At 36.8% G+C, this 19256-nt stretch overlaps 2 protein-coding genes across 2 annotated transcripts; both read right to left on the reverse strand.

The window, feature by feature from the left end:
- Positions 1-873: 873 nt before the first annotated feature.
- On the reverse strand, positions 874-10552 carry mutyh (mutY DNA glycosylase). The gene is made up of 15 exons (XM_059341152.1): positions 10399-10552; positions 9093-9217; positions 7753-7792; positions 7591-7664; positions 7038-7079; positions 6888-6959; positions 6637-6750; positions 4629-4726; positions 3663-3807; positions 3431-3515; positions 3171-3353; positions 2332-2477; positions 2092-2241; positions 1465-1515; positions 874-1358 (listed from the first exon to the last, which is right to left on the reverse strand). Exons 1-15 carry the CDS (start codon positions 10502-10504, stop codon positions 1236-1238), a joined length of 1554 nt encoding a protein of 517 aa, XP_059197135.1. The 5' UTR covers positions 10505-10552; the 3' UTR covers positions 874-1235.
- Positions 10553-11320: 768 nt separating this feature from the next.
- Positions 11321-15720, reverse strand: armh1 (armadillo like helical domain containing 1). Its single transcript, XM_059341153.1, has 11 exons — positions 15454-15720; positions 14980-15048; positions 14672-14838; positions 14309-14505; positions 14120-14204; positions 13847-13963; positions 13486-13558; positions 12811-12940; positions 12000-12077; positions 11827-11908; positions 11321-11727 (listed from the first exon to the last, which is right to left on the reverse strand). Exons 1-11 carry the CDS (start codon positions 15657-15659, stop codon positions 11699-11701), a joined length of 1233 nt encoding a protein of 410 aa, XP_059197136.1. The 5' UTR covers positions 15660-15720; the 3' UTR covers positions 11321-11698.
- Between the last annotated feature and the right edge of the window lie 3536 nt (positions 15721-19256).

Genomic DNA, 19256 nt, shown 5'->3' on the forward strand with positions numbered 1-19256 from the left:
ATTTTTAGGAATTTTAGAATTTGACCATTCTTGACAAAAAAAAAAAAATCGACATGCTATTGTATGATTTTTTTTTTAATTTTTTTTTTTTGGGGGGGGGGGGGGGTCATTTATGGACATCCCATAATATGACGCTTTTTCGCTTTTTTTGGACAAACTATACCATCACAGGAGTATAGACAAAAATCGACACAAAAGTGATATTTTTGTTGAGGGGGGTCACTATTAGACATTGCAAAAATATGGCTTTATTTTGCTTTTTTGGATAAACTACCACATGTATCAACAGGGTACAATTGGACCATTTCTAGCATTTTAAATTGATGACTGTAAACAATGATGTATATGCTCCCAGGTGGTCAATAGACAACTTAAAATATCCACCAGGAGGCGCTCACAGCTCAGATACTCACATAGGACAAACTACACTTCGACCGTTTTAGGGCTTATTATAATATGGTGGGGTTTAAAAATATATATTTTTGGACAAACTGTACTGTTATCATTATCAACGTAGTATTCTATGCCGTTTGTTTGATTTTTTTAGAGATACTACACTATGATGTTCATTTTCATATTTAACGACATACTATATATAGGCTACATACTGTTACTATACATTTCATTTTTAAAGATGTTGTACTATGGCTACTCTGTGATATTGTAACCTCACAACTTAGATCATGATTCACTTGGAGCCTTTTAGTGTTGAATTTGCATGTCTTAGATGCTGCTTTTTGTTGTGTTTTTTGGACTAAACGTGTTTGCAAAATGATGATTTGTCAATCCTACATGATCCTTTGCATTAGTAGAGTAACCTGTAGTAGGAGAGTATCTAGTTTCTAAAGGGAAATGTGTTTTTATTTACCTTCACCATGATAAACACATATAGATAATAAAACTTTATTAGCTGGCATGAAACCTGGTGTTTGTCTTGTGTCTGGGCTTTATTATCCAAAGTTACACAAAACATCACATATTTATTATATGTAATAAAACATTAAGATGAAAGACTAGTCATATAGCAATAAAACATTATCTATAATGAGGTTGTTACAAAACAAAGGATACTGCTGATTCAAAAGGTTTAAAAGACACTTTATATAATATATATACTTTTAAAAAAACCCATTTTATAACATTTAAAAAACTGATGACATTTTGTCTTTAATAACCACCAATGGGAACACACTTATATGTAATGTAGCAACACGTGTATGAGAAGTTTCACAGCATCAAGATTCTTGTTTAACCGAGCTGAAGAAGGAGCTGAGGGAGAGCTGTCTGCTGCTCGCTGAGCTCAGTTTGGCTCTTTTTGAGCTCTGTGCTTTCTTCTCATTCTTTGGCCTTTTCCCATCCTAAGTGAGACAAATAGAGACAAATGATGAGGTGGAATCTGTTATTGGCATAGGATAATAGAATATTTATTCATCTATAAATATTAATATGAAGGAGCATACGTACTTTAGAGGTTTGCTCTTTTTGACTGTCCGCAGAGTCGCAAAGCTTCAAAATCTGCAGGAGAGAAGAAATTTTAATCCCATTTGTTTAGGCGACGCACAACTAAAGTTCTGAAACAAAGATCGAAACCAAGATGAAGCTGCATGTAGTTTCCCTGCTGCTCACCTGTAGAACAAGCTCCCTGAATACCTGACGTCTGCTCAAACTGACGGCTAAAACATTTGTGTTCCCTTCAGCTTTCTCATGAATACAATAGATATACTTAAAATAATAAAACTTTGAATTGCTTGTTTCAATTGTTTTTATCATAATCTTAATACACTTTTACTCTCTTAATATCATATTTTATTTCTGTAATGCAGCTTCTAATGCTTTTAATGTCTATTTTATGCCGCTGTAAAGCACTTCGGGTGACCTTGCATGTGAATGGTGTTATACAAATAAATGTGCCTGAAACAATTTACTTATCACAGTAACTAAAAGACTTTTTGAAACTGAAACTCCAAATTGCAGCACAACATTAGAGTCAAGGTAGATTCCTGCTTTCTGTCCAGTCCTGATGCTGCATGACTGCGGTTACAGCAGCAGGGCTTCACACACACACAGACACAGAGTAAACAAAATAAAAACCTTTTTCACTCCTGTGGACACAGCAGCCTCCTGCAGAGCGGACCTGGTGAGCCACTGAACATTTTCAGTCTGTGTTTGTGAGTCCGAGTCCTTCAAACACACACTGTGAACCACGTACGTCTGGTGGATGTGGGAGAAGATGTGAACCACCTGCAAACAGCCAATCAGTGATCAGCTGCACAAACTGTTCATTTCAATTCAAAGTGAGTCGGATAGACGGACGGTAAACATCAAGCTCACCTCTCCCACATACTGGAGGAGGCTCTGGCTCAGACTGGTTCCCAGTAGCCCGCTGATCTGGGCACACAGCGCCCTCTTCTGTCTGATCTCAGAGCTCTGCTCCTCCTGCAGGAGACTCGGAAACTCCCACAAACCTGCCAGCAAACCTGCAAACACAAACACACACAAGTCAATAAAGACAAAACTGCTAATTTGGACTGTTGAATTGTATATTTAATCTAATAGAAGCTATTTTTTAATCAATTTGTATTGTAAACATATAATAGTTTACATTTAAATCCATTCTGTACTTTTCCCATCCAAATAGATGCACTTTCACTGATTTTATAAATGTCGTTTTTTCCATATTTGCAAGAAGTAATGAGATAATTTACTGAAGTTAAAGTAGCAACCATTAGCATTAAAATATACTTAAAGTAGAAGTCCTCATTATAATATATATTATATTATTGAATTATAATTACTGACATATTCATGTGTACATCACTTTGCACCTGGTACAATTGAGCTAATTTTGAATAAAAAACATAATTTATTTGTTGATTTTATTGTGTGTTAATAATCTGGATCTGCACAGCTTCTAGAAACCTAAAAATAGAAAAAAATGTAGTGAAACAAAAATGACAATATTTGTCTCTGACATGTTGTAGAGCCAAAGTATAAAGCAGCAGAAAATGGAAACACTCAAGTTAAATACCTCAAAATTGTACTTTATACTTACATACTAGTTTCCATCATTGCATTTCTGTATTTAGTATTTATTTAAACTTAGCCAGACTGAGAATAATTAAAATGAAAATATCTGCCAAAATGAAGTGGGACGCGCTGCGGGCACGGACCTTTGTTTGGCCTCTGTGTGAGCAGGAACTGGTCCTCCCCCGTCTCTCCCTGTCGGACCACCACACAGGTCAGAGTTCGCTCCACTCGAGGCGGCTTCTTTGCCGGCTTTCTGGGGAAGTTCTGGACACCCAAGTCATCGTCCCAGGGCTCAGAGGGACACAAAGGACATGTCCCGCTGGTCACTGAGAGAGAAGAGAAAGCACTTTAATATAACATCATGACATCATGGAGGTCTGAGGGAGGGACTCGGGACACTTACGACAGTCTTCTATATCAGGGAGGGTGGACCAGCTGTCCAGCTTCCCCAACAGCTTCCTGGAGTTTTTCTCTTGTTTGACTTGAACCTGCACATTCACACACTGTATTAACAATCATGAACAATGTTTTCACTGTGATACAAAGCATCAATAATCTACATTAGCACTTATGCATTAACAGTAAAAAAGCAAAGCAGGAGTAGCAGTGGTTTAGCTCACAGTATTAGTTTTTACCTTGCGGAAAGAGTGGCAGTGAGACTGTACAGGACACTGGCTGCACAGCGCTCCTTTAGGGGTACACACTCGAGCTCCCAGCTCCATCATGGCTTGGTTAAAGTCCCCGGGTCTCTCGGGGTCCACTAGTGTATTGGCTAGACTCCTGAATTAGAGCAGAAACAAACAAAAAAGCAATCAATTTTCACCATTAACCCATTGAGGCCAAAAACGCCTGTTAAACCTCTGGGCGATTTTAAAATAAGCTCATAAAACCTGTTTTTCTGGAAATTCAACAGAAGTGTGAACGCTTTCTTCTAAATCAGGGGTGTCAAACTCTGGCCCGCGGGCCAACTTTGGCCCGCAGTGTAATTTTATTTGGCCCGCGAGGCAATACCAAATTATTATATTATTATTGTAAATTAATGACATTGATGTGTTTTTTATTTGAAATTTGATTTTGCATGTCTGCACTATTTAGTTATATATTAGTTATTTATAAGCGTTGCTGGTTCCATATTTAATGTTAAAGCAAAACATGTTTGGTATATATTAAAAGGTTTATTTGTTCAATGTTCGCCCGCGATTTTATTCAAGTTTTAAATTTTGGCCCATTGTGTATTTGAGTTTGACACCCCTGTTCTAAATAATAGATTTTTCAGCCTCTGTAGCAGATAGAAATGAAATTCAAAAAGTATTTGAGAGCTTATACAAATACTACAAAACAACATATCAGCTTTCCAGGCTTCAATGGGTTAACAAAGACTGACTGACTTTCGTGATCCATTCAAGGACTTTCAAGAGGTTAACATTCTGATGATTATGCCTGTTTTTACAGTTTCTTTCAAGAATGAATGGTGTGTTTTTCGCGATCTTTCAAAGAAATCACACGTCTGTGTGGTGGCGTTCAGAGGGTTAAAATAGGTGCTGATCAAATTCAAACTTCAGGTTCCTTCTTGAGGATATAAACTGCAGGTTTTATCTCACCAGAGCGCCTCTGTTACTGCAGGACTTGTGCTGTCAGCTCCGATGGCCCTCAGGCGGCACAGCACCCGAATCAAATTGCCATCCACAGCTCCAGTGACCTATCAGCAGAGATGTTATCAGTCGTCAGTGATAGTGAGGCAAGGCAAGGCAAGTTTATTTGTATAGCACAATTCAACAGCAGGTAATTCAAAGTGCTTTACATACACATTAAAACAGCAAGACACAATTGAAAACAGTAAAAACAGTCAATTAAAACAGAGAAATAGAAATAAAAATACAAATAAGATAAAATAAGATACAGCAGGATAAGAAAATAGATCAAATAATAAAAAGCACATGTCAAACATTGCGTAGTTAAAAAGTAAGGGCAGTAGAGTAGAGCAGATAAGTGTTAAAGTTAAGAGTACGCTGCAGTAGTGGAGCGGCTAAGTTATATAATCTTTCAGTTTATGATACAAGCGTGAAAATTTGCATGAACACTCTCCATGGGTCACTTAACAAGAAAATTGTCCGAGACATTTCAAATTTTAAGATGGCGGCCATTTTTCAAGATGGCCGACACCTAAGTGGAGCAGTTAAGTGATATAATGGTTTATTTGGTGATACAAGCATACAAATTGGCATGAGCAGTCTCTGTTTGTCACTTGACAATAACCCACCCACGGTTACTTGAAATTCCAAGATGGCGGCCATTTTTCAAGATGGCCGACACCTTAGTGGAGCAATTGAATGATATAATGGTTTATTTGGTGATACAAGCATAAAAATTGGCATGAGCAGCCTCCATGGGTCACTTAAAAATCCTTAAAAAAAATTTTGAAATGTCTTGGACAATTTTCTTGTTAAGTGACCCATGGAGAGTGTTCATGCCAATTTTCACGCTTGTATCATAAACTGAAAAATTCTGGCAAAAATGAGCACTTAGCCGCTCCACTACAGTAAACAATAGTGTTTTTGGTCCTGATTTAAAGGAGCGGTGTAATATGGTCCAGTTTCCTGGTGTTTGTCAGGACTCTGGCGGCAGCGTTCTGGATCAGCTGCATCTGCCTGATTGATTTTTTGTTAAGACCTGTGAAGATGCCATTGCAATAATCCAACCTACTAAAAATAAATGCATGGATAAGTTTTTCCATGTCTTGTTTGGACAGAAGCCCCTTAATTCTAGCTATGTTTTTCAGGTGGTAATAGGCAGATTTAGTGATAAGCTTTAGATGGCTGTTAGTGTGATAGTGAGGCAGTGCAGATATTATCCGTGGCCTGAGGCCCCGTTCACACGAGGACGGTCTCAACAGAAGACGCAAAAGTGGCGTCGCGTCTTCACTTTTTATTCCGCGTTTAGACGAGTATTTTCGGGAGGAAATCTGCTGCATACGGTGACGCAAAAGTGTGTGAAATTGGATTGTATGCAGCCAGGCGGCATCACTTAAAGAGATAAGAGCATCTTTGGGCATGCAGAAGTTTTCACGCCACACATTTTCATCAGCTACTCCTTCCACAAAGTTATCCACCATCACTAGATCTCCCAGGTCTCGTTCACAGCCGTCTGGCTCGCCTCCGACGAATTGCTGCATCCAGAATGTGATGGAGGTTTTTACAGATCATTCTCTGTTCACTAATACTATCTGTACATATCCTGTACATTTGGTGGAAAGACTCCTGTAAGTTTATTAGAGCTGCCAGAGCAGCTTGAAGGTCCGACGCATGGAAATAATCCCACATGTTTGTTTATTTCCTGTACTGGAGCATGTATGTGACGTAAACACATACGTGACGTGAGCAGATCAGATCAGAGTTTTGCGTCTTGTCAGTGTAGACGACACGCTACGGCGGAGCGTATTTAACTTTTCCACTTCGGAGGGTGGTTTCAGATGTTTGCGTCTTTAAGCCCCCAAAACGCCGTCACCGTCTAAACGAAAGGCACTTCCGATAAAATATTTTGTCGTTTTTACCCGCAAGAGTCCTCGTGCGAACGGGGCCTGAGAGTTTGATCTGGCCCACAGAAACCCACCTGGCCCAGTGCAATAGAGCCTACAGCTGCAGCCGTGTAGCGTCCTACTCCAGGCAGCTGCTTCAGCAGGCTGTCGACGGTGCGAGGCATCTGCCCCTTCAGCTCCGACACCACCTGCAACACACAAGTGATGCAATGAACAATCTGCACCACAAGATTCTATACTGAGCTATTATTATGTGCAATTTTAAGACATTTCATAAATGTTTGCGCTGAGCCACAAGTTTGATTCTTGTTTGATTGTTACAGACTTTTTGAGCTCCTTCATGTAGCCTTTTCCCTCTGGAGTAGTAGCCAAGACCTGACCACATCTGGTTCACCTCCTACATAGACATGGAATCAATGCATTTAGTTTGACATCATTACTATTTCTATCTTTAGTGACTGCTTTCAGTAATCACCTCTATTGTAGCAGCTGCAAGATCCTGCACTGTGGGCCATCGCTAACAACACACAAGCAGAGAATGAATTAAAAAAATACACACAATGCATGCAATATAACACTTAATGGTAACACTTTACAATAACCATCATTTATAGATGGTAAATAGACCATTTATAAATGGTAAACAGATAGTTTATTAATGTTTAATCATCATTTATTAACCGTATATAGGCCATTTAGAATGGTGAATAGAAAATGTAATAATGTTGAACTATAATTTATAAATGCCAAATAGATTACTTTACCATAAACAAACATAATTATTAGTTTATTAATAGCTTTACACTCATTATAACATTTTTAACACCATATTAAGTATGCAAATTATTTCAAAATGATTCTTATACCTTAAAGAAATTGCTTGAAAGCATTTAAAGATTAAATATGTATAGAATTGTGTAAATGGTTAATACTAATTGGTTTATAAACCATCTATAAACATCACTTAGATGGTTATTGTAAAGTGTTACCCACTTAATATATAATGTAGACTCCTGAAAGATGCCTACCTTCATCCATTTGTTGTAATAGTCTATGACTGTGGCAACTTGGGTCTGTTGCAGCATGATTTCTGAAACCCACACTAAAAAAAAGAGAGAGAAAACTGTCTTGTAAATATATTTGGCAGCTGTAAAAGATTGAAAAAATCTGAATAGAAAACATCTTCTTACCTGCATATGTTCTGATGTTGAGGTCGGACTCTGTCACAGCCTGTAAAAACAAATGCAGTGTATAATTAAAGATCTGGGCAATATGGCTGGATGTGAGAAATGCTGAATCAAACTGTTTGCAAATTTTGGGCATTTTAGAATAACATATTGAATTATGCCTTTCATTATTTAGTGTAAATGAAACATTGAAGTAATTATAAAGAATTTGTGCCGATTACCAGATGACAATATTGTCTTGGGGAAAAAAAAAGTCACAGCAGGAACAGACCACAGGAAAGACTTTAACAATACATATCATTACATTTCAATTATTATATTTCAACTGAAAATTGTCAGATCATTATTAGAAGTTAAGATATACTGACTATATTGCACAGTATCCCTGTTTAGTTTTATTACTTTTAGGATACGTACAATGACAAAATAAGAGAATAAAAACACAAATAAAACTGTCACATTAGGTGTGACAGAAGTGATAAAAGCGTTATTGTCAAAATAAAAAAAAACAGGTTTAACCCTTTATCAGGCAAAGAATTATATTTGGTAACTTCAGGTAATATTTTGAGAAAAAGGAAATTCAACCCTAGAGAATATTGGAGGATATTACATACTGACAGAATGTGTAAAAAAAACATACAAAAATAATATTTTGAGAAAAAAGTTTACTCAATTAAAGTGGCAAATCTACAAGAAAAAAAGTTGCAGATTTAAGAGATTTAAAGTGGCAAATCTGCGCCAAAAAAGTTGCAGATTTATGAGAAAAAAGTGAAAAAAAAGCAATTTTTTTCTCGCAGCTTCACCACTTTAAATCTCATTAATCTGTGCATTTTTTTCTTGTAGATTTGCCACTTTAATCTCATAAACTTTTTTCTCAAAATATTATTTTCGTATGTTTTTTTTTACACATTCTGGCAGTATGTAATATCCTCCAATATTCTCTAGGGTTGAAATTTGGAATTTGCAAGTATTTCAATGAGTGTCCTATTAAGGGTTAAAGTGGTGAATCTGGGAGAAAAAGCGGCTTTTTTACCACTTTTTTCTCATAAATATGTGACTTTTTTCGCGCAGATTTACCACTTTAAATCTCTTAAATCTGCAACTTTTTTCTTGTAGATTTGCCACTTCAATCTTGTAAATTTGCAACTTTTTTCTCGAAATATTATCTGAAGTTACCAAATATACTTCTTTGCCTGATAAAGGGTTGATGTACGGTGCTGAAACGACCATATATCTGAACCAAACGTACAATAACACCTCCTGAAATTTCATAATGACACATCATTTAAGTTTGTCTCTAACAACCAAATACATGCATTAAAAAAGAGGGAGTGAAAGTTTACCAGAGTCCTCCAGGGCAGCTCTCTCTGCTCCTTGTCGTACCAGCTGAGGAGCTGAGAGCGCAGCAGCTCCACGCCAGCAGGATCGTGGAAAGTGTGATATGTGGATGCTGAGGACGCATTTTCCTCTGAAAGACCAAAAACATCATTCTTATTCAACCTGAACAGACTTATACAAGGCAAATACCATTAATGCTAAACAACAAAATATCTATAAAATATTATATGCTGTGGGTGAACATCAAAAGAACAGGAGGGTCATTATAAAATGGGCAGATGTCTTCTTTACATTTCCTGCGAAGATCCATTTTAAATAATTCAGAACTCATTCTCTGTAGAGAGAGTGAAATTTACCATCTGAAGCTGTACACTTCATTTCTTAGATGAATGAAAACAAAAGTGCAGAAAGCTTCAAGTAAATAAATTTGAGGAAATATGGCAGTAATGAAAACTATATTATTCCAAAACGCCCTTCTTTTGTTTAAATGTATGTAAGTTTAGTAGTATATGTAAGGTTATGATAAAACATGTCTAATTTTTCTATCTAAAAAAAAACCATACCGTAAAGAGCTTAATAAAAATGAAGAATTTTTCTTTTTTAAATGTGTTACTATTTTTTCTTTTTTGTGTGTTATTGTTGTTTGTTTGTTCATTGTTGTCTCATTGTGACTACATGGGTGTATGTGTACTTATGTGTTTGTAAGTTAATAACAAGTTATGTGTGTTAATAATGGTAATAATGAGTTTATAAACTACATTACTATGTGTTATACATACATATATATAAATATTATTGTTATATAACTGCATATAGTAAATTAACATAGGGAGAAGGGGTGGGATTTAAATTTAATAAGCTTTGACTCCTTTTGAACACAAATAAGTGTTGAGTCTTGTTGTTTCATTTTGTGTTGTTGTCTTGTATTTATTGTTGTTCGTTTGTTTTTAAATGTTCATCTTTAATTTTGTGTTCAAATAAATTCTCAATCAAAAAAAAAAAAATCAAAGAATAAAAAAAATGAATAAAAATTAGAAACCGCAGATGGTAGAAATGTACACATTACAATGGCAGTATTTAATGAGTGGCTGTTGAATTACATGTTGCAGCTGTTGCTTTTATTGTGTATGTGAAATGTTAAATTGAGCGTTTTTAATTAAATAAAGATAAATAAGTAAAAAGTTCCCCCGTAACCCTCATGCAGACGACAGGATGTTTGCAGACAGACTAACATATATTGTGCTGGTTCATATTCACTATTTCAATAACATTTAATTAACTAAAGTTAAGTAACATCCACATGGTAGCTACCTTCTTTCACGGCGGTCTTTGAGTTTTTCCGCTTCGGTTTTGCTGTTTCTACCATCTTCAGTCCGGCTCTCTTACCTTTAAGCATCGCTGAACGCAACCTGCTCATAACCAAACACCAAATACACTAGACAGTTACGTGATTATTCTACTAGTGCTCTTGTTTACAACTCATTTTGGCTCCCGCCACGTTTAGGACGGAGGGGCGCTGCTCGTCCAATCCGCTGCGAGGAAACTGGGGACGTAGTGCAACGTCACCTCCGGTAGGCGGGTCAAAATCAAAATTATAAAACTGTGTGTTTGCGTAGTTGTGCGATTATAATTTCATATTGATAAGCATTATCATCAGCCTAACCTGGATACACTGTTTTTAATACTTTATTGTGTATATCCTTATATTCCTTTATATTCATATATATTCTTTTTATTTATTGTCCCATGCAATAATCTATTGTCCCTAATGTACAATGTTAACAATAACGTTCAATAGCAGCCAAGTATGTTATGTATATAATGTGTATATATCATAAACGGTATATAAATAATATTTGTATATTTATGTATGTATATTATTTCTTATTTCTTAAATCTTGCTGTTGTGATGACTGAATTTCACCACCACAGGATAAAAAAGGTCGTATCTTATCCTAACCAAAATGTAAGTTTTTGTTTAAAAAAAAACAAAAAAACTTTATATTTTGAGGAAACAGAAAAATGCTGAAACCTCCTTATTTTAGATCAAAATCACATGATGTATTAAGCAAACTAATAACAAGTTGGTGTAGAACTGTATTAAAACTGGGCATGGATAATAACATAGTGTATATTTTCTCTGAAATCACATGTTCATTTTTAACTGATCACTTTTTAAAATAATTTCACAAAAGAATAAAGGTAGACAGCAAATCCAGAACCATTTTCTTTTTATTAAAATAAATTATTGTATTTAGTATCAAATTAATACATTGATCACTTACAATCTCAAACACATCTGGGCAACAAAGCTCATCCAACTTTTCAATTACCAATCAAAGAAAAAAGAAGAAGGTGATAGATAATCTTGATATATTTTTCTATAATCTCATTATGTGTATACTACACTCATTCTCTTTGGCCATTTTTCCACTTTTTGCAACCAGGAAACAGCTATAATTTTCCTTGCAATTAACAATGATACCCTTAAGATGTACAAATTATCCCCATAGAGTATACCAAAAATTATTGTCCTTTTTTAAAATACAAGCAGCGTTTACACACATTTGTGTTTATGTATTTGCATTATTAAAATGAGTTTGCCTTCTTGTCAGCCTTCAGAGTTGTCATCAACCATAACTGAAATGCAAAGATTAAAAAGAAGAAAAAAAAACAATTATCCTCAGAGTCATGCATCAGGGGAATAGGACAAAAAGAAGATCAGATAAGCATCCTTACCTTCAGTTATATTAACCTTGTTAGTTAGCAGGATTTCTGCTTGTGTTTCATCCATATTCATGTACAAAGTGTCAGCTTGGTGCTGTGGTAGAATGGGAATAGAATTTATTAGTGTTGCCTTTTACAAATTGGCATATTGCTATCAAATTATTTAATAAGTTATTAAAGCTTACCATAAATGCAGCAAACAGTGTGCTGCCGATGACTCTCTGTACGTGTTCCTCAATAGCTGGGTATGAGCGCACAAAGTGCTGATGACAAATGAAAGTGTTAATATGTGTGTATGCATATGTACAATGTGTGTTTCTATGAAAATGCACTGCAAAAAAAGCCAACTTGTATTTCTTGGCCTAAAACAGTGATTTAAGTTGGTAAAACTTGGAAATATAAATTACTGACATTTAGGGCAATAATGTAAGTTAGCACAACAAAGGAAGCCAGTTGTCTGCTCAAAAACAAGTTTGTGAGTTGTTGTTACTTATATCTTTAAGTTGGGGTTCACAACAAGGGACAATAGTTCTGATAACTCTTATTTCTTTGTTGTGAAATGCGGGAAAGCGGTGAAATTCGGTCATCAGCAAAAGCTAGCGGCTAACTGAAGCTAGCGGATAACTGATGCTAGCGGCTAACTGATGCTAGCGGCGCTGCTTGTTACAGTTACAAGAGTAGCCATTAGCGTATCAATGCTAACTCAAAATTGTGGTCGCAACATTAGCTGATATTTCATAGCAGCATTACAATCGTGCCAATTCAGCACATTGCAGAAGTTAGCAGAAGTAAGGATTAAACGTTATTACAATGTAAAATTATAAGTTAGTACAACTTTTTGAGTTGACAAAAATCAGAATTCAGAGTTGCACAAACTCAAAAACAAAACTTAAAATATTTAGTTTAATTGTCCAACTTAAAATTTTATGGAAGTTTGTTGCCTTGAAATTTTGAGTTCACCCAACTTTTCTTTTTTTGCAGTGTGCATGCATGTACCTCTAAGGCCAGGCTGGCTTGTATTTGGGCATCAGCGTGTTCTCTGTTGCCCATAGCGTACAGAAGATGTTGGATCACTCCGAGAGAGAGAAGCTCACCAGAAACCTGCCGACTGTCCTCAGCCAGCAAGCTGCAACACATTCAATATACAAATATGTCATGGAAGCCATAAAATATCCATTTAATGGTAACGCTTTATATTAAGGTCCTTGTAACAACCATTAATTAACAAGTAATAAGGCCCTTGTAAGTCCTTACAAGATGCTTATTAACATTATTGTGTGTTTATCAGCTTATATAAGTGTGAATAATGGCATTACAAACACCCATGACCCACCCATTATGTCTTTGCCATGCCTTTATTAATCTTATCTTGTTTGCTTATTGATATTAAAATATACTTTATTGCTCATCTATTATAAGTTACGACATGTTAACTATGCTTTTTGCAACTACTGGATCTAAAGCGAGAACAATGCCTTATTACTTGTTAATTAATGGTTATTAAGGACCTTATTATAAAGCGTTACCCAAGGGTCTGAAAACTTTCTTAATGCACTGTTTATGACATTTATTTTTACATATTAATTTATACAAAGAACATACCAATTTCTGACTTTTATGCAACATCATTTATTACATTATGTGTAGTTATACTGGACTCATATTCCATACCGTATAGTTTTAGCGGCTGCAGCTTGTTGCACAAACACAGGCAGAGATCCAGTCATCTTCATCATCTCACACTCTGATGGGGTTGTACGAAACAACAAAATATGTTCTGGGTTAATGTGACAAATTAGGTCTTATTATTTAAAACACAATACAAAATGCTAGCACATCAATTGATGGGTTTGGGTCGGTGGAAAATTGAGAATCTGATCTAGAAATTGTGGGAATATAAACATACAGTGGGTGGTTCTAAAGAAAAATGTACTTCTGTCACTGATGAGTCTTAAAGAATCTGGATCAGTCTTTGAGAGAAAACAACTCACTACACTTTTAACAACAATACACGTAAATACTAAAGTGTCACCTTCCATATTATGGTGCTGCTGCACTTCTTCTTTAGCAGGCCTTAGCAGAGCCACCAGTCCACTGAGCAGCATCGGCCTCACATCATAACACTTCAGGACTAAGATCAGATTTATTGCTGACAGAAACATACACAGGGAGAGAATAGTGTCATACAATATAGATATTAAGAGATAACACACAGTCACAAGGTCTAGTGGATTATTTTGTCATTACAAAGCAATTTACAGCATACTAAACAAAGAAATAAACAACTACAATTTTCTCAGCTTACCTTCATTCTGAACCTCCAGGTGCAGGGACCTGAGCATGGTCAGCAGAGGCTCTACGATGCTGTGGTGGGCTGTGTTCATTTTGGACTGTGAGAATGGATAAAACACATTGTGCATTAAAGTGTGAAAGAGCTAGCATGAAGGTATATGCTTGCATTAATAAACAGCGTGTGTGTACGCTCATGCTTTACCTGCACAGTGTGTAAGGTGTGCAGGAGCAGGTGCTGGGCTTTAGGGGAGGAACACGTCATGAGAGCAATCAGACCTTTGTAGATTTGGTTTTGATATTTGGGGTTCCCATGTGACAGGGACTCCAGGAGGGCCCATGCTGCCTCTTGAGCTTCATCTGTGTTTGACTTAGCCAGACACTCTGCGATGGCCTTCACACCTGCAAGAATGTAAAAGAAAAAGTAGAGAAGGCAGCGTTGATATGGCTCCTACAGAGCTGCAAAATTTTTCTAAATACTTAATACTTGAAAAGATCAGGTAATTTGATTATAAATAAACTGCATGCAGCTACTGTATACTGCAGGAAAACTCTTAATAAAATGTACCATGGCTTTCACAGATAACCTCTTTGTACTTGCGGCCAGCATTTGAGACGGTGAGCAGAAGACGGAGGGCCTCTGCCTTCTCCTGCTCTTCGCACTGAGAGTGGCTCAAGATGTCCAGGAGAGTGAGCACACCTCCGTCCTCCAGGAACTCCATCAGGTACTGATCACTTAGCAAAGTGGAGAAAAAAGTGGGTCAAAAAACGACATGTACATTTTAGAAATCATATTTCTGCCTCCGTGTAAACAGAAAGATGAATAATAAGTCAGAGATACAATAGTTTAATAATGCAGCGTTTTATTTCCCTCACTGGCTTGATGCAGAGAGGAAAATCCCAATTGCTTTAAGCTGCAGTCCCAAGAATGTCCCAAACATGTACCTGGATATGCAGTGAAGGACAACTCTTAGTGATTGAATTGACAATAAAATAAAGTAAAAAATGACTAAAAATGTTGTGTATTTAAGCAGCTCCTCTTACTCATAACTAGTGTCAAAGGCTAAATATTGCATGCAACATTAACAGCATAAGTACATAAACAGTGCAAAAAAGACTATCATTTGAAATGTGTATGATTGATCTGTAGTCTATAAAATACATCAAACAGGATTTAGATGTCAAAGAAATACATTTTTAAGTAATCATTACAATTACATTGTTTGTAACATACACAGATTGTTTATAGGCTTATAGTATATAGTATATATGTTGTTTATATAAGCTGATCTACTTTTTTGCAGACACCCAGATGTGTGAACAGATGTTGAGTTATTGAAGAAAGGATACGTGAGTCTCATCCAGGTGGTGAGTCGAGCCAGGAAGAGACTGGCAACCTGTGCAAACTGCAGCTCCAGCTCATAAAACGTCTTCCCTTTGTTTTGAGTCAGGAAGGTGTTCAACATGCGGCTGCGGACCGTCCTGTCACCGCGGTCCCACTCTCGAAGAAAACTGAGCACTTTGCCGATATTCGCTTGTTCTTTCTCTGTTGACATCGTGTTAGTGATGTCCTGCTGCTGCTGCTCACGTTGGAGAACTGAAAATAAACGCTATCAAGTTTTTTTCCCCCTCTTAGTATCAGTCAGGCTGTAGCTACTCCAGCAGTGTTAAAAAGCTAAAATGAACCTCATTACTGAAGTTTTGTGTTTAATAATAGTTATTTTTCGCCAGCTTAGTTTGCTCTGTTTCTGCACCCTCGACTTTGTTTACAGCAGCGAGCTGACGTTGCTCAGCAACGACCCCATAATGCTCTTCGTTGTTGTTGTTTTTTTTAACTTTATTGAATACAAAAATGAAAATATACAAACGTTGCAAAAATAATATAATGATAATACAGATTAACAACAAAATATAGATATACAAATAGACTTTACATTGACACATTTATATATATATATATATATATATATATATATATATATATATATATATATGTCTATATATATATATATATATATATATAAACAATAGAAATGGAGTAAAGATGATATTGATGTTTTTTGTAAAAGAAAAAAGCCCCCATAATGAATGTGAAGCCAAAGGACTGACGTCATCCTTTTATGAAACATACTTTTAATATAGCCTATATATGGACTTTTTTTGCTATAAAAATATTTGCAAAATAGAGTTATGACCTAGACGGAGCCAATTTTCATGTTGGATCTTTTCATAGATGGATAGATAGCCAGAGGTTAACAGAGAGACATTTGGTCACCAAACATTCTTCTGAACCGGACAAGATTTATTGTCTACAGTTTAGTCCATACCACTCAGATTTGTCAAAGCTTTCCTGGAACAACTGAACAACAACATTTTGCAGATGCATATCATGACATCTTGCCAACAGACTGTTGTGATGGTATCATGGCCTTAAACAGGATGAGCAGGTTTAACAAAAAGGTCTGATTGTGACTGTGACGCATCAAAGATGCCATGAATATTTCCTTGAAACATCTGATGAGAACAGGGAAGTTAAAGTGTTGATAAAGCACTCGTTATTTCATCTTTCGCACACTTGGAGTCCGACAAGCAGCTTGTCAACAGGTAAATATTGTTTTTTAGTTTTTAAAAAACATAATTTTTAACCAAAACTCAAAAAACAAACTAAAAAACGATCCAGCTTTGTGAGGCCTAGTTGGTTTTTAACTGGTTTATATTGCCATAGAAGACCAAACCATTAAGGAACATTTAAAGGATTCCTTTACAGCTTTTTGGAAGTCTGTATAAAAACAACAGTCAGGTGGACAGGCGGTTTTGCTTGCTTTAATAATTATTATCATCCTGTTTGCAATGAAACATTAATTTTTACTGTATCTCTACTGTCTTAATTCTGTGCAGAAATACATTCCAAAGTCGATGTGAAGCTGATATGTGGCTTTTTTCTCTCTCAAGTTACAGTTGCCTTAGTGCCAAATTTGCGTTTTTTGTTACTGTCTCTCCACACCGACTGAACAAGGAAACAAAACAAGTTTAGCACTTAAAAAACTTTGGAAAACTTTGGAAGATATGTGCATGTATATTTTTTAGTGGATTCAGACGCATCATATTATAAACGATAAATATAAATAAGTGCATTAGGAGGACATTAGTGCAAACAGGTTGAATGTTTACATCAGGAAAAACATGTTTAGATGTTCATATATAGGCACCTTAATTTAATCCTTCAGTTTATCTGAAAATTTGAAAATGGTCAAATGATATGATGATATGACAGTAAAGGCAGCTTGACGGACATGAAAAAGGGGATAAGACAGTTCTCACTGTGTTTTCTCCTTTACTTGCCATATAAAGTGTCCATTCAAACGAGACATGTAGAATAAAGTGATTTTGACAGAAATATCACAATTTGTAGCTTCATTTTGGTTACTTTTTCTGACTTCCATAACCGATGATCCAAGCAAAAACTGTCCGAAAGTCCAAATCTTGAAAATAATGCCTGTTTTTACAGTTTCCTTCTGTGATAAATTGTGTATTTTTGGCAATATTTTAAAGAAAACATTATTCAGCAGGATGGTGGGCTAAAGAGGGTTAAGTAGGGTTTCAAATGCAAGATTGTTTACTTGTCACAAAGTATTTTTTTGTTCTGGTATTGGTACTCTGAATACATTTTCCTCCTCTGGTTTCCTAGAAAAAGAAGTGAAGTTAGTCAGTGCGTTCACATGCACAGTTTAATCGAGCTATGCTTAAAAATCGATTTTGGCGTCTAATAGGACTTCTGTCCTTGTCCCAGTTTACATGCAACTGAGAAAATCGAATAACTGACAGGAACGTGTGTCCTCCTCCTTAACACTGGGTGGCAATATGAGTCGTTTCACCGGGATAATATGGCCCCCTTTCCGGTTGACCTCAGTTTGACACTTTGTGCCATTGCTACTGACAAAAACTAATGTGATCGATTAATGCGACCAGCTACTGCGACCTGCTACTGCGACTGGCTACTGCAACCAGCTACTGCGTCTTGCTACTGCGACCGGCTAATGCGACCTGCTACTGCGACCGGCTACTGCGACCGGCTACTGCGTCTTGCTACTGCGACCGGCTAATGCGACCTGCTAATGCGACCGGCTACTGCGACCTGCTACTGCGACCGGCTAATGCAACCGGCAAATGCGACCGGCTTTCTTGAATGTTTTTCTTCCGGGGTCATACACCAGCGCACAGCATGCGCACATGTGTTGTCGGACTAACATGTTTACATGCACTTCACTTGTCCAGTTATAGTCAGATTAAGACAATAATTCTTTTTTTTCAAGTGTCATGTAAATGTACTGACTGATGAGATCAGTTAGCAGAACTGTCACATTAGGTGTGTTTCCATTAGGTACTTTTCCCTCTAGTGAACCGCTATACTATGGGTGTGATTTGGGAGAGAGGATCCGCCCAAGATCCCCCAAAGATCCGCCAAACTTCACCAGTTAGCGGCTCAGAAAATACCTGCCTCAGGTAGTTAATTTCTGAGCCGCTACTCAGCAGCGATTTCGTACATGCATGATTCATTTGCAGACTGGTGCAAACTGGACACTGAGGGGTTAACAGTTCTTGCTCTGCTGAAGCAGCTGGGAGAGACTGCTGCGGGAGGACTGGGCCGTTTGTGAGTGTTTTGGGACGGCACTACTTGTTAAGAAGAGTAACAAGTCTCCAGTAACATCAGAAAAAGTCCCTAGATTTGTCACTAGTCGCTTTTTTGAAAAAGAGTCGCTAGAGGGGTCTGAGTAGTCGCTAAATATAGAGACAAAGTTGCTAAGTTGAGAACACCGCTTGCCATGTCAGTCTGTTGTCACATTCAAACTCCGTTGGTTAGCCATGGGAACAGAGGCAGAGGGGAACTAACTGGTGGCCGTAGCCAAAACACTCAGCCGCTTTCCAAAAAGTACTCAGAAAGTACTCAGTCGAAACACCCTTATACTGAGACACAGTTATTCTCTGGATATCCTGAACTTTGGTGTCCTCTGTTCCACCAAATTGGCTGGATCCTCAAGTGCCAGACAATAATCGTGTTTTTGTCTACAAATTTCTATGCTAATTTTGAAGTTTGACGTGAGAAAAGCACATAAAAGTTTTTACGCTTGTCTGGGGCGATTTTTGTCGGAAAA

This window comes from Centropristis striata, chromosome 9 (assembly GCF_030273125.1).
Source record: "Centropristis striata isolate RG_2023a ecotype Rhode Island chromosome 9, C.striata_1.0, whole genome shotgun sequence".
In the NCBI taxonomy this organism is placed as follows: Eukaryota; Metazoa; Chordata; class Actinopteri; order Perciformes; family Serranidae; genus Centropristis; species Centropristis striata.

Excerpts from the sequence above, each read along its gene's own strand:
- mutyh (XM_059341152.1), bottom strand. The coding sequence starts at position 10,504 with ATGAGCAGGTTGCGTTCAGCGATGCTTAAAGGTAAGAGAGCCGGACTG. Across the intron at positions 7,793-9,092 it reads AGCTGCCCTGGAGGACTCTG|GCTGTGACAGAGTCCGACCT; the intron begins GTAAACTTTCAC and ends TTGTTTTTACAG. Across the intron at positions 6,960-7,037 it reads TTGCAGCTGCTACAATAGAG|GAGGTGAACCAGATGTGGTC; the intron begins GTGATTACTGAA and ends ATGTCTATGTAG.
- armh1 (XM_059341153.1), bottom strand. The coding sequence starts at position 15,659 with ATGTCAACAGAGAAAGAACAAGCGAATATCGGCAAAGTGCTCAGTTTT. Across the intron at positions 14,205-14,308 it reads ACACCTTACACACTGTGCAG|TCCAAAATGAACACAGCCCA; the intron begins GTAAAGCATGAG and ends CCATTCTCACAG. Across the intron at positions 11,909-11,999 it reads CACTGTTTGCTGCATTTATG|CACCAAGCTGACACTTTGTA; the intron begins GTAAGCTTTAAT and ends ATTCTACCACAG.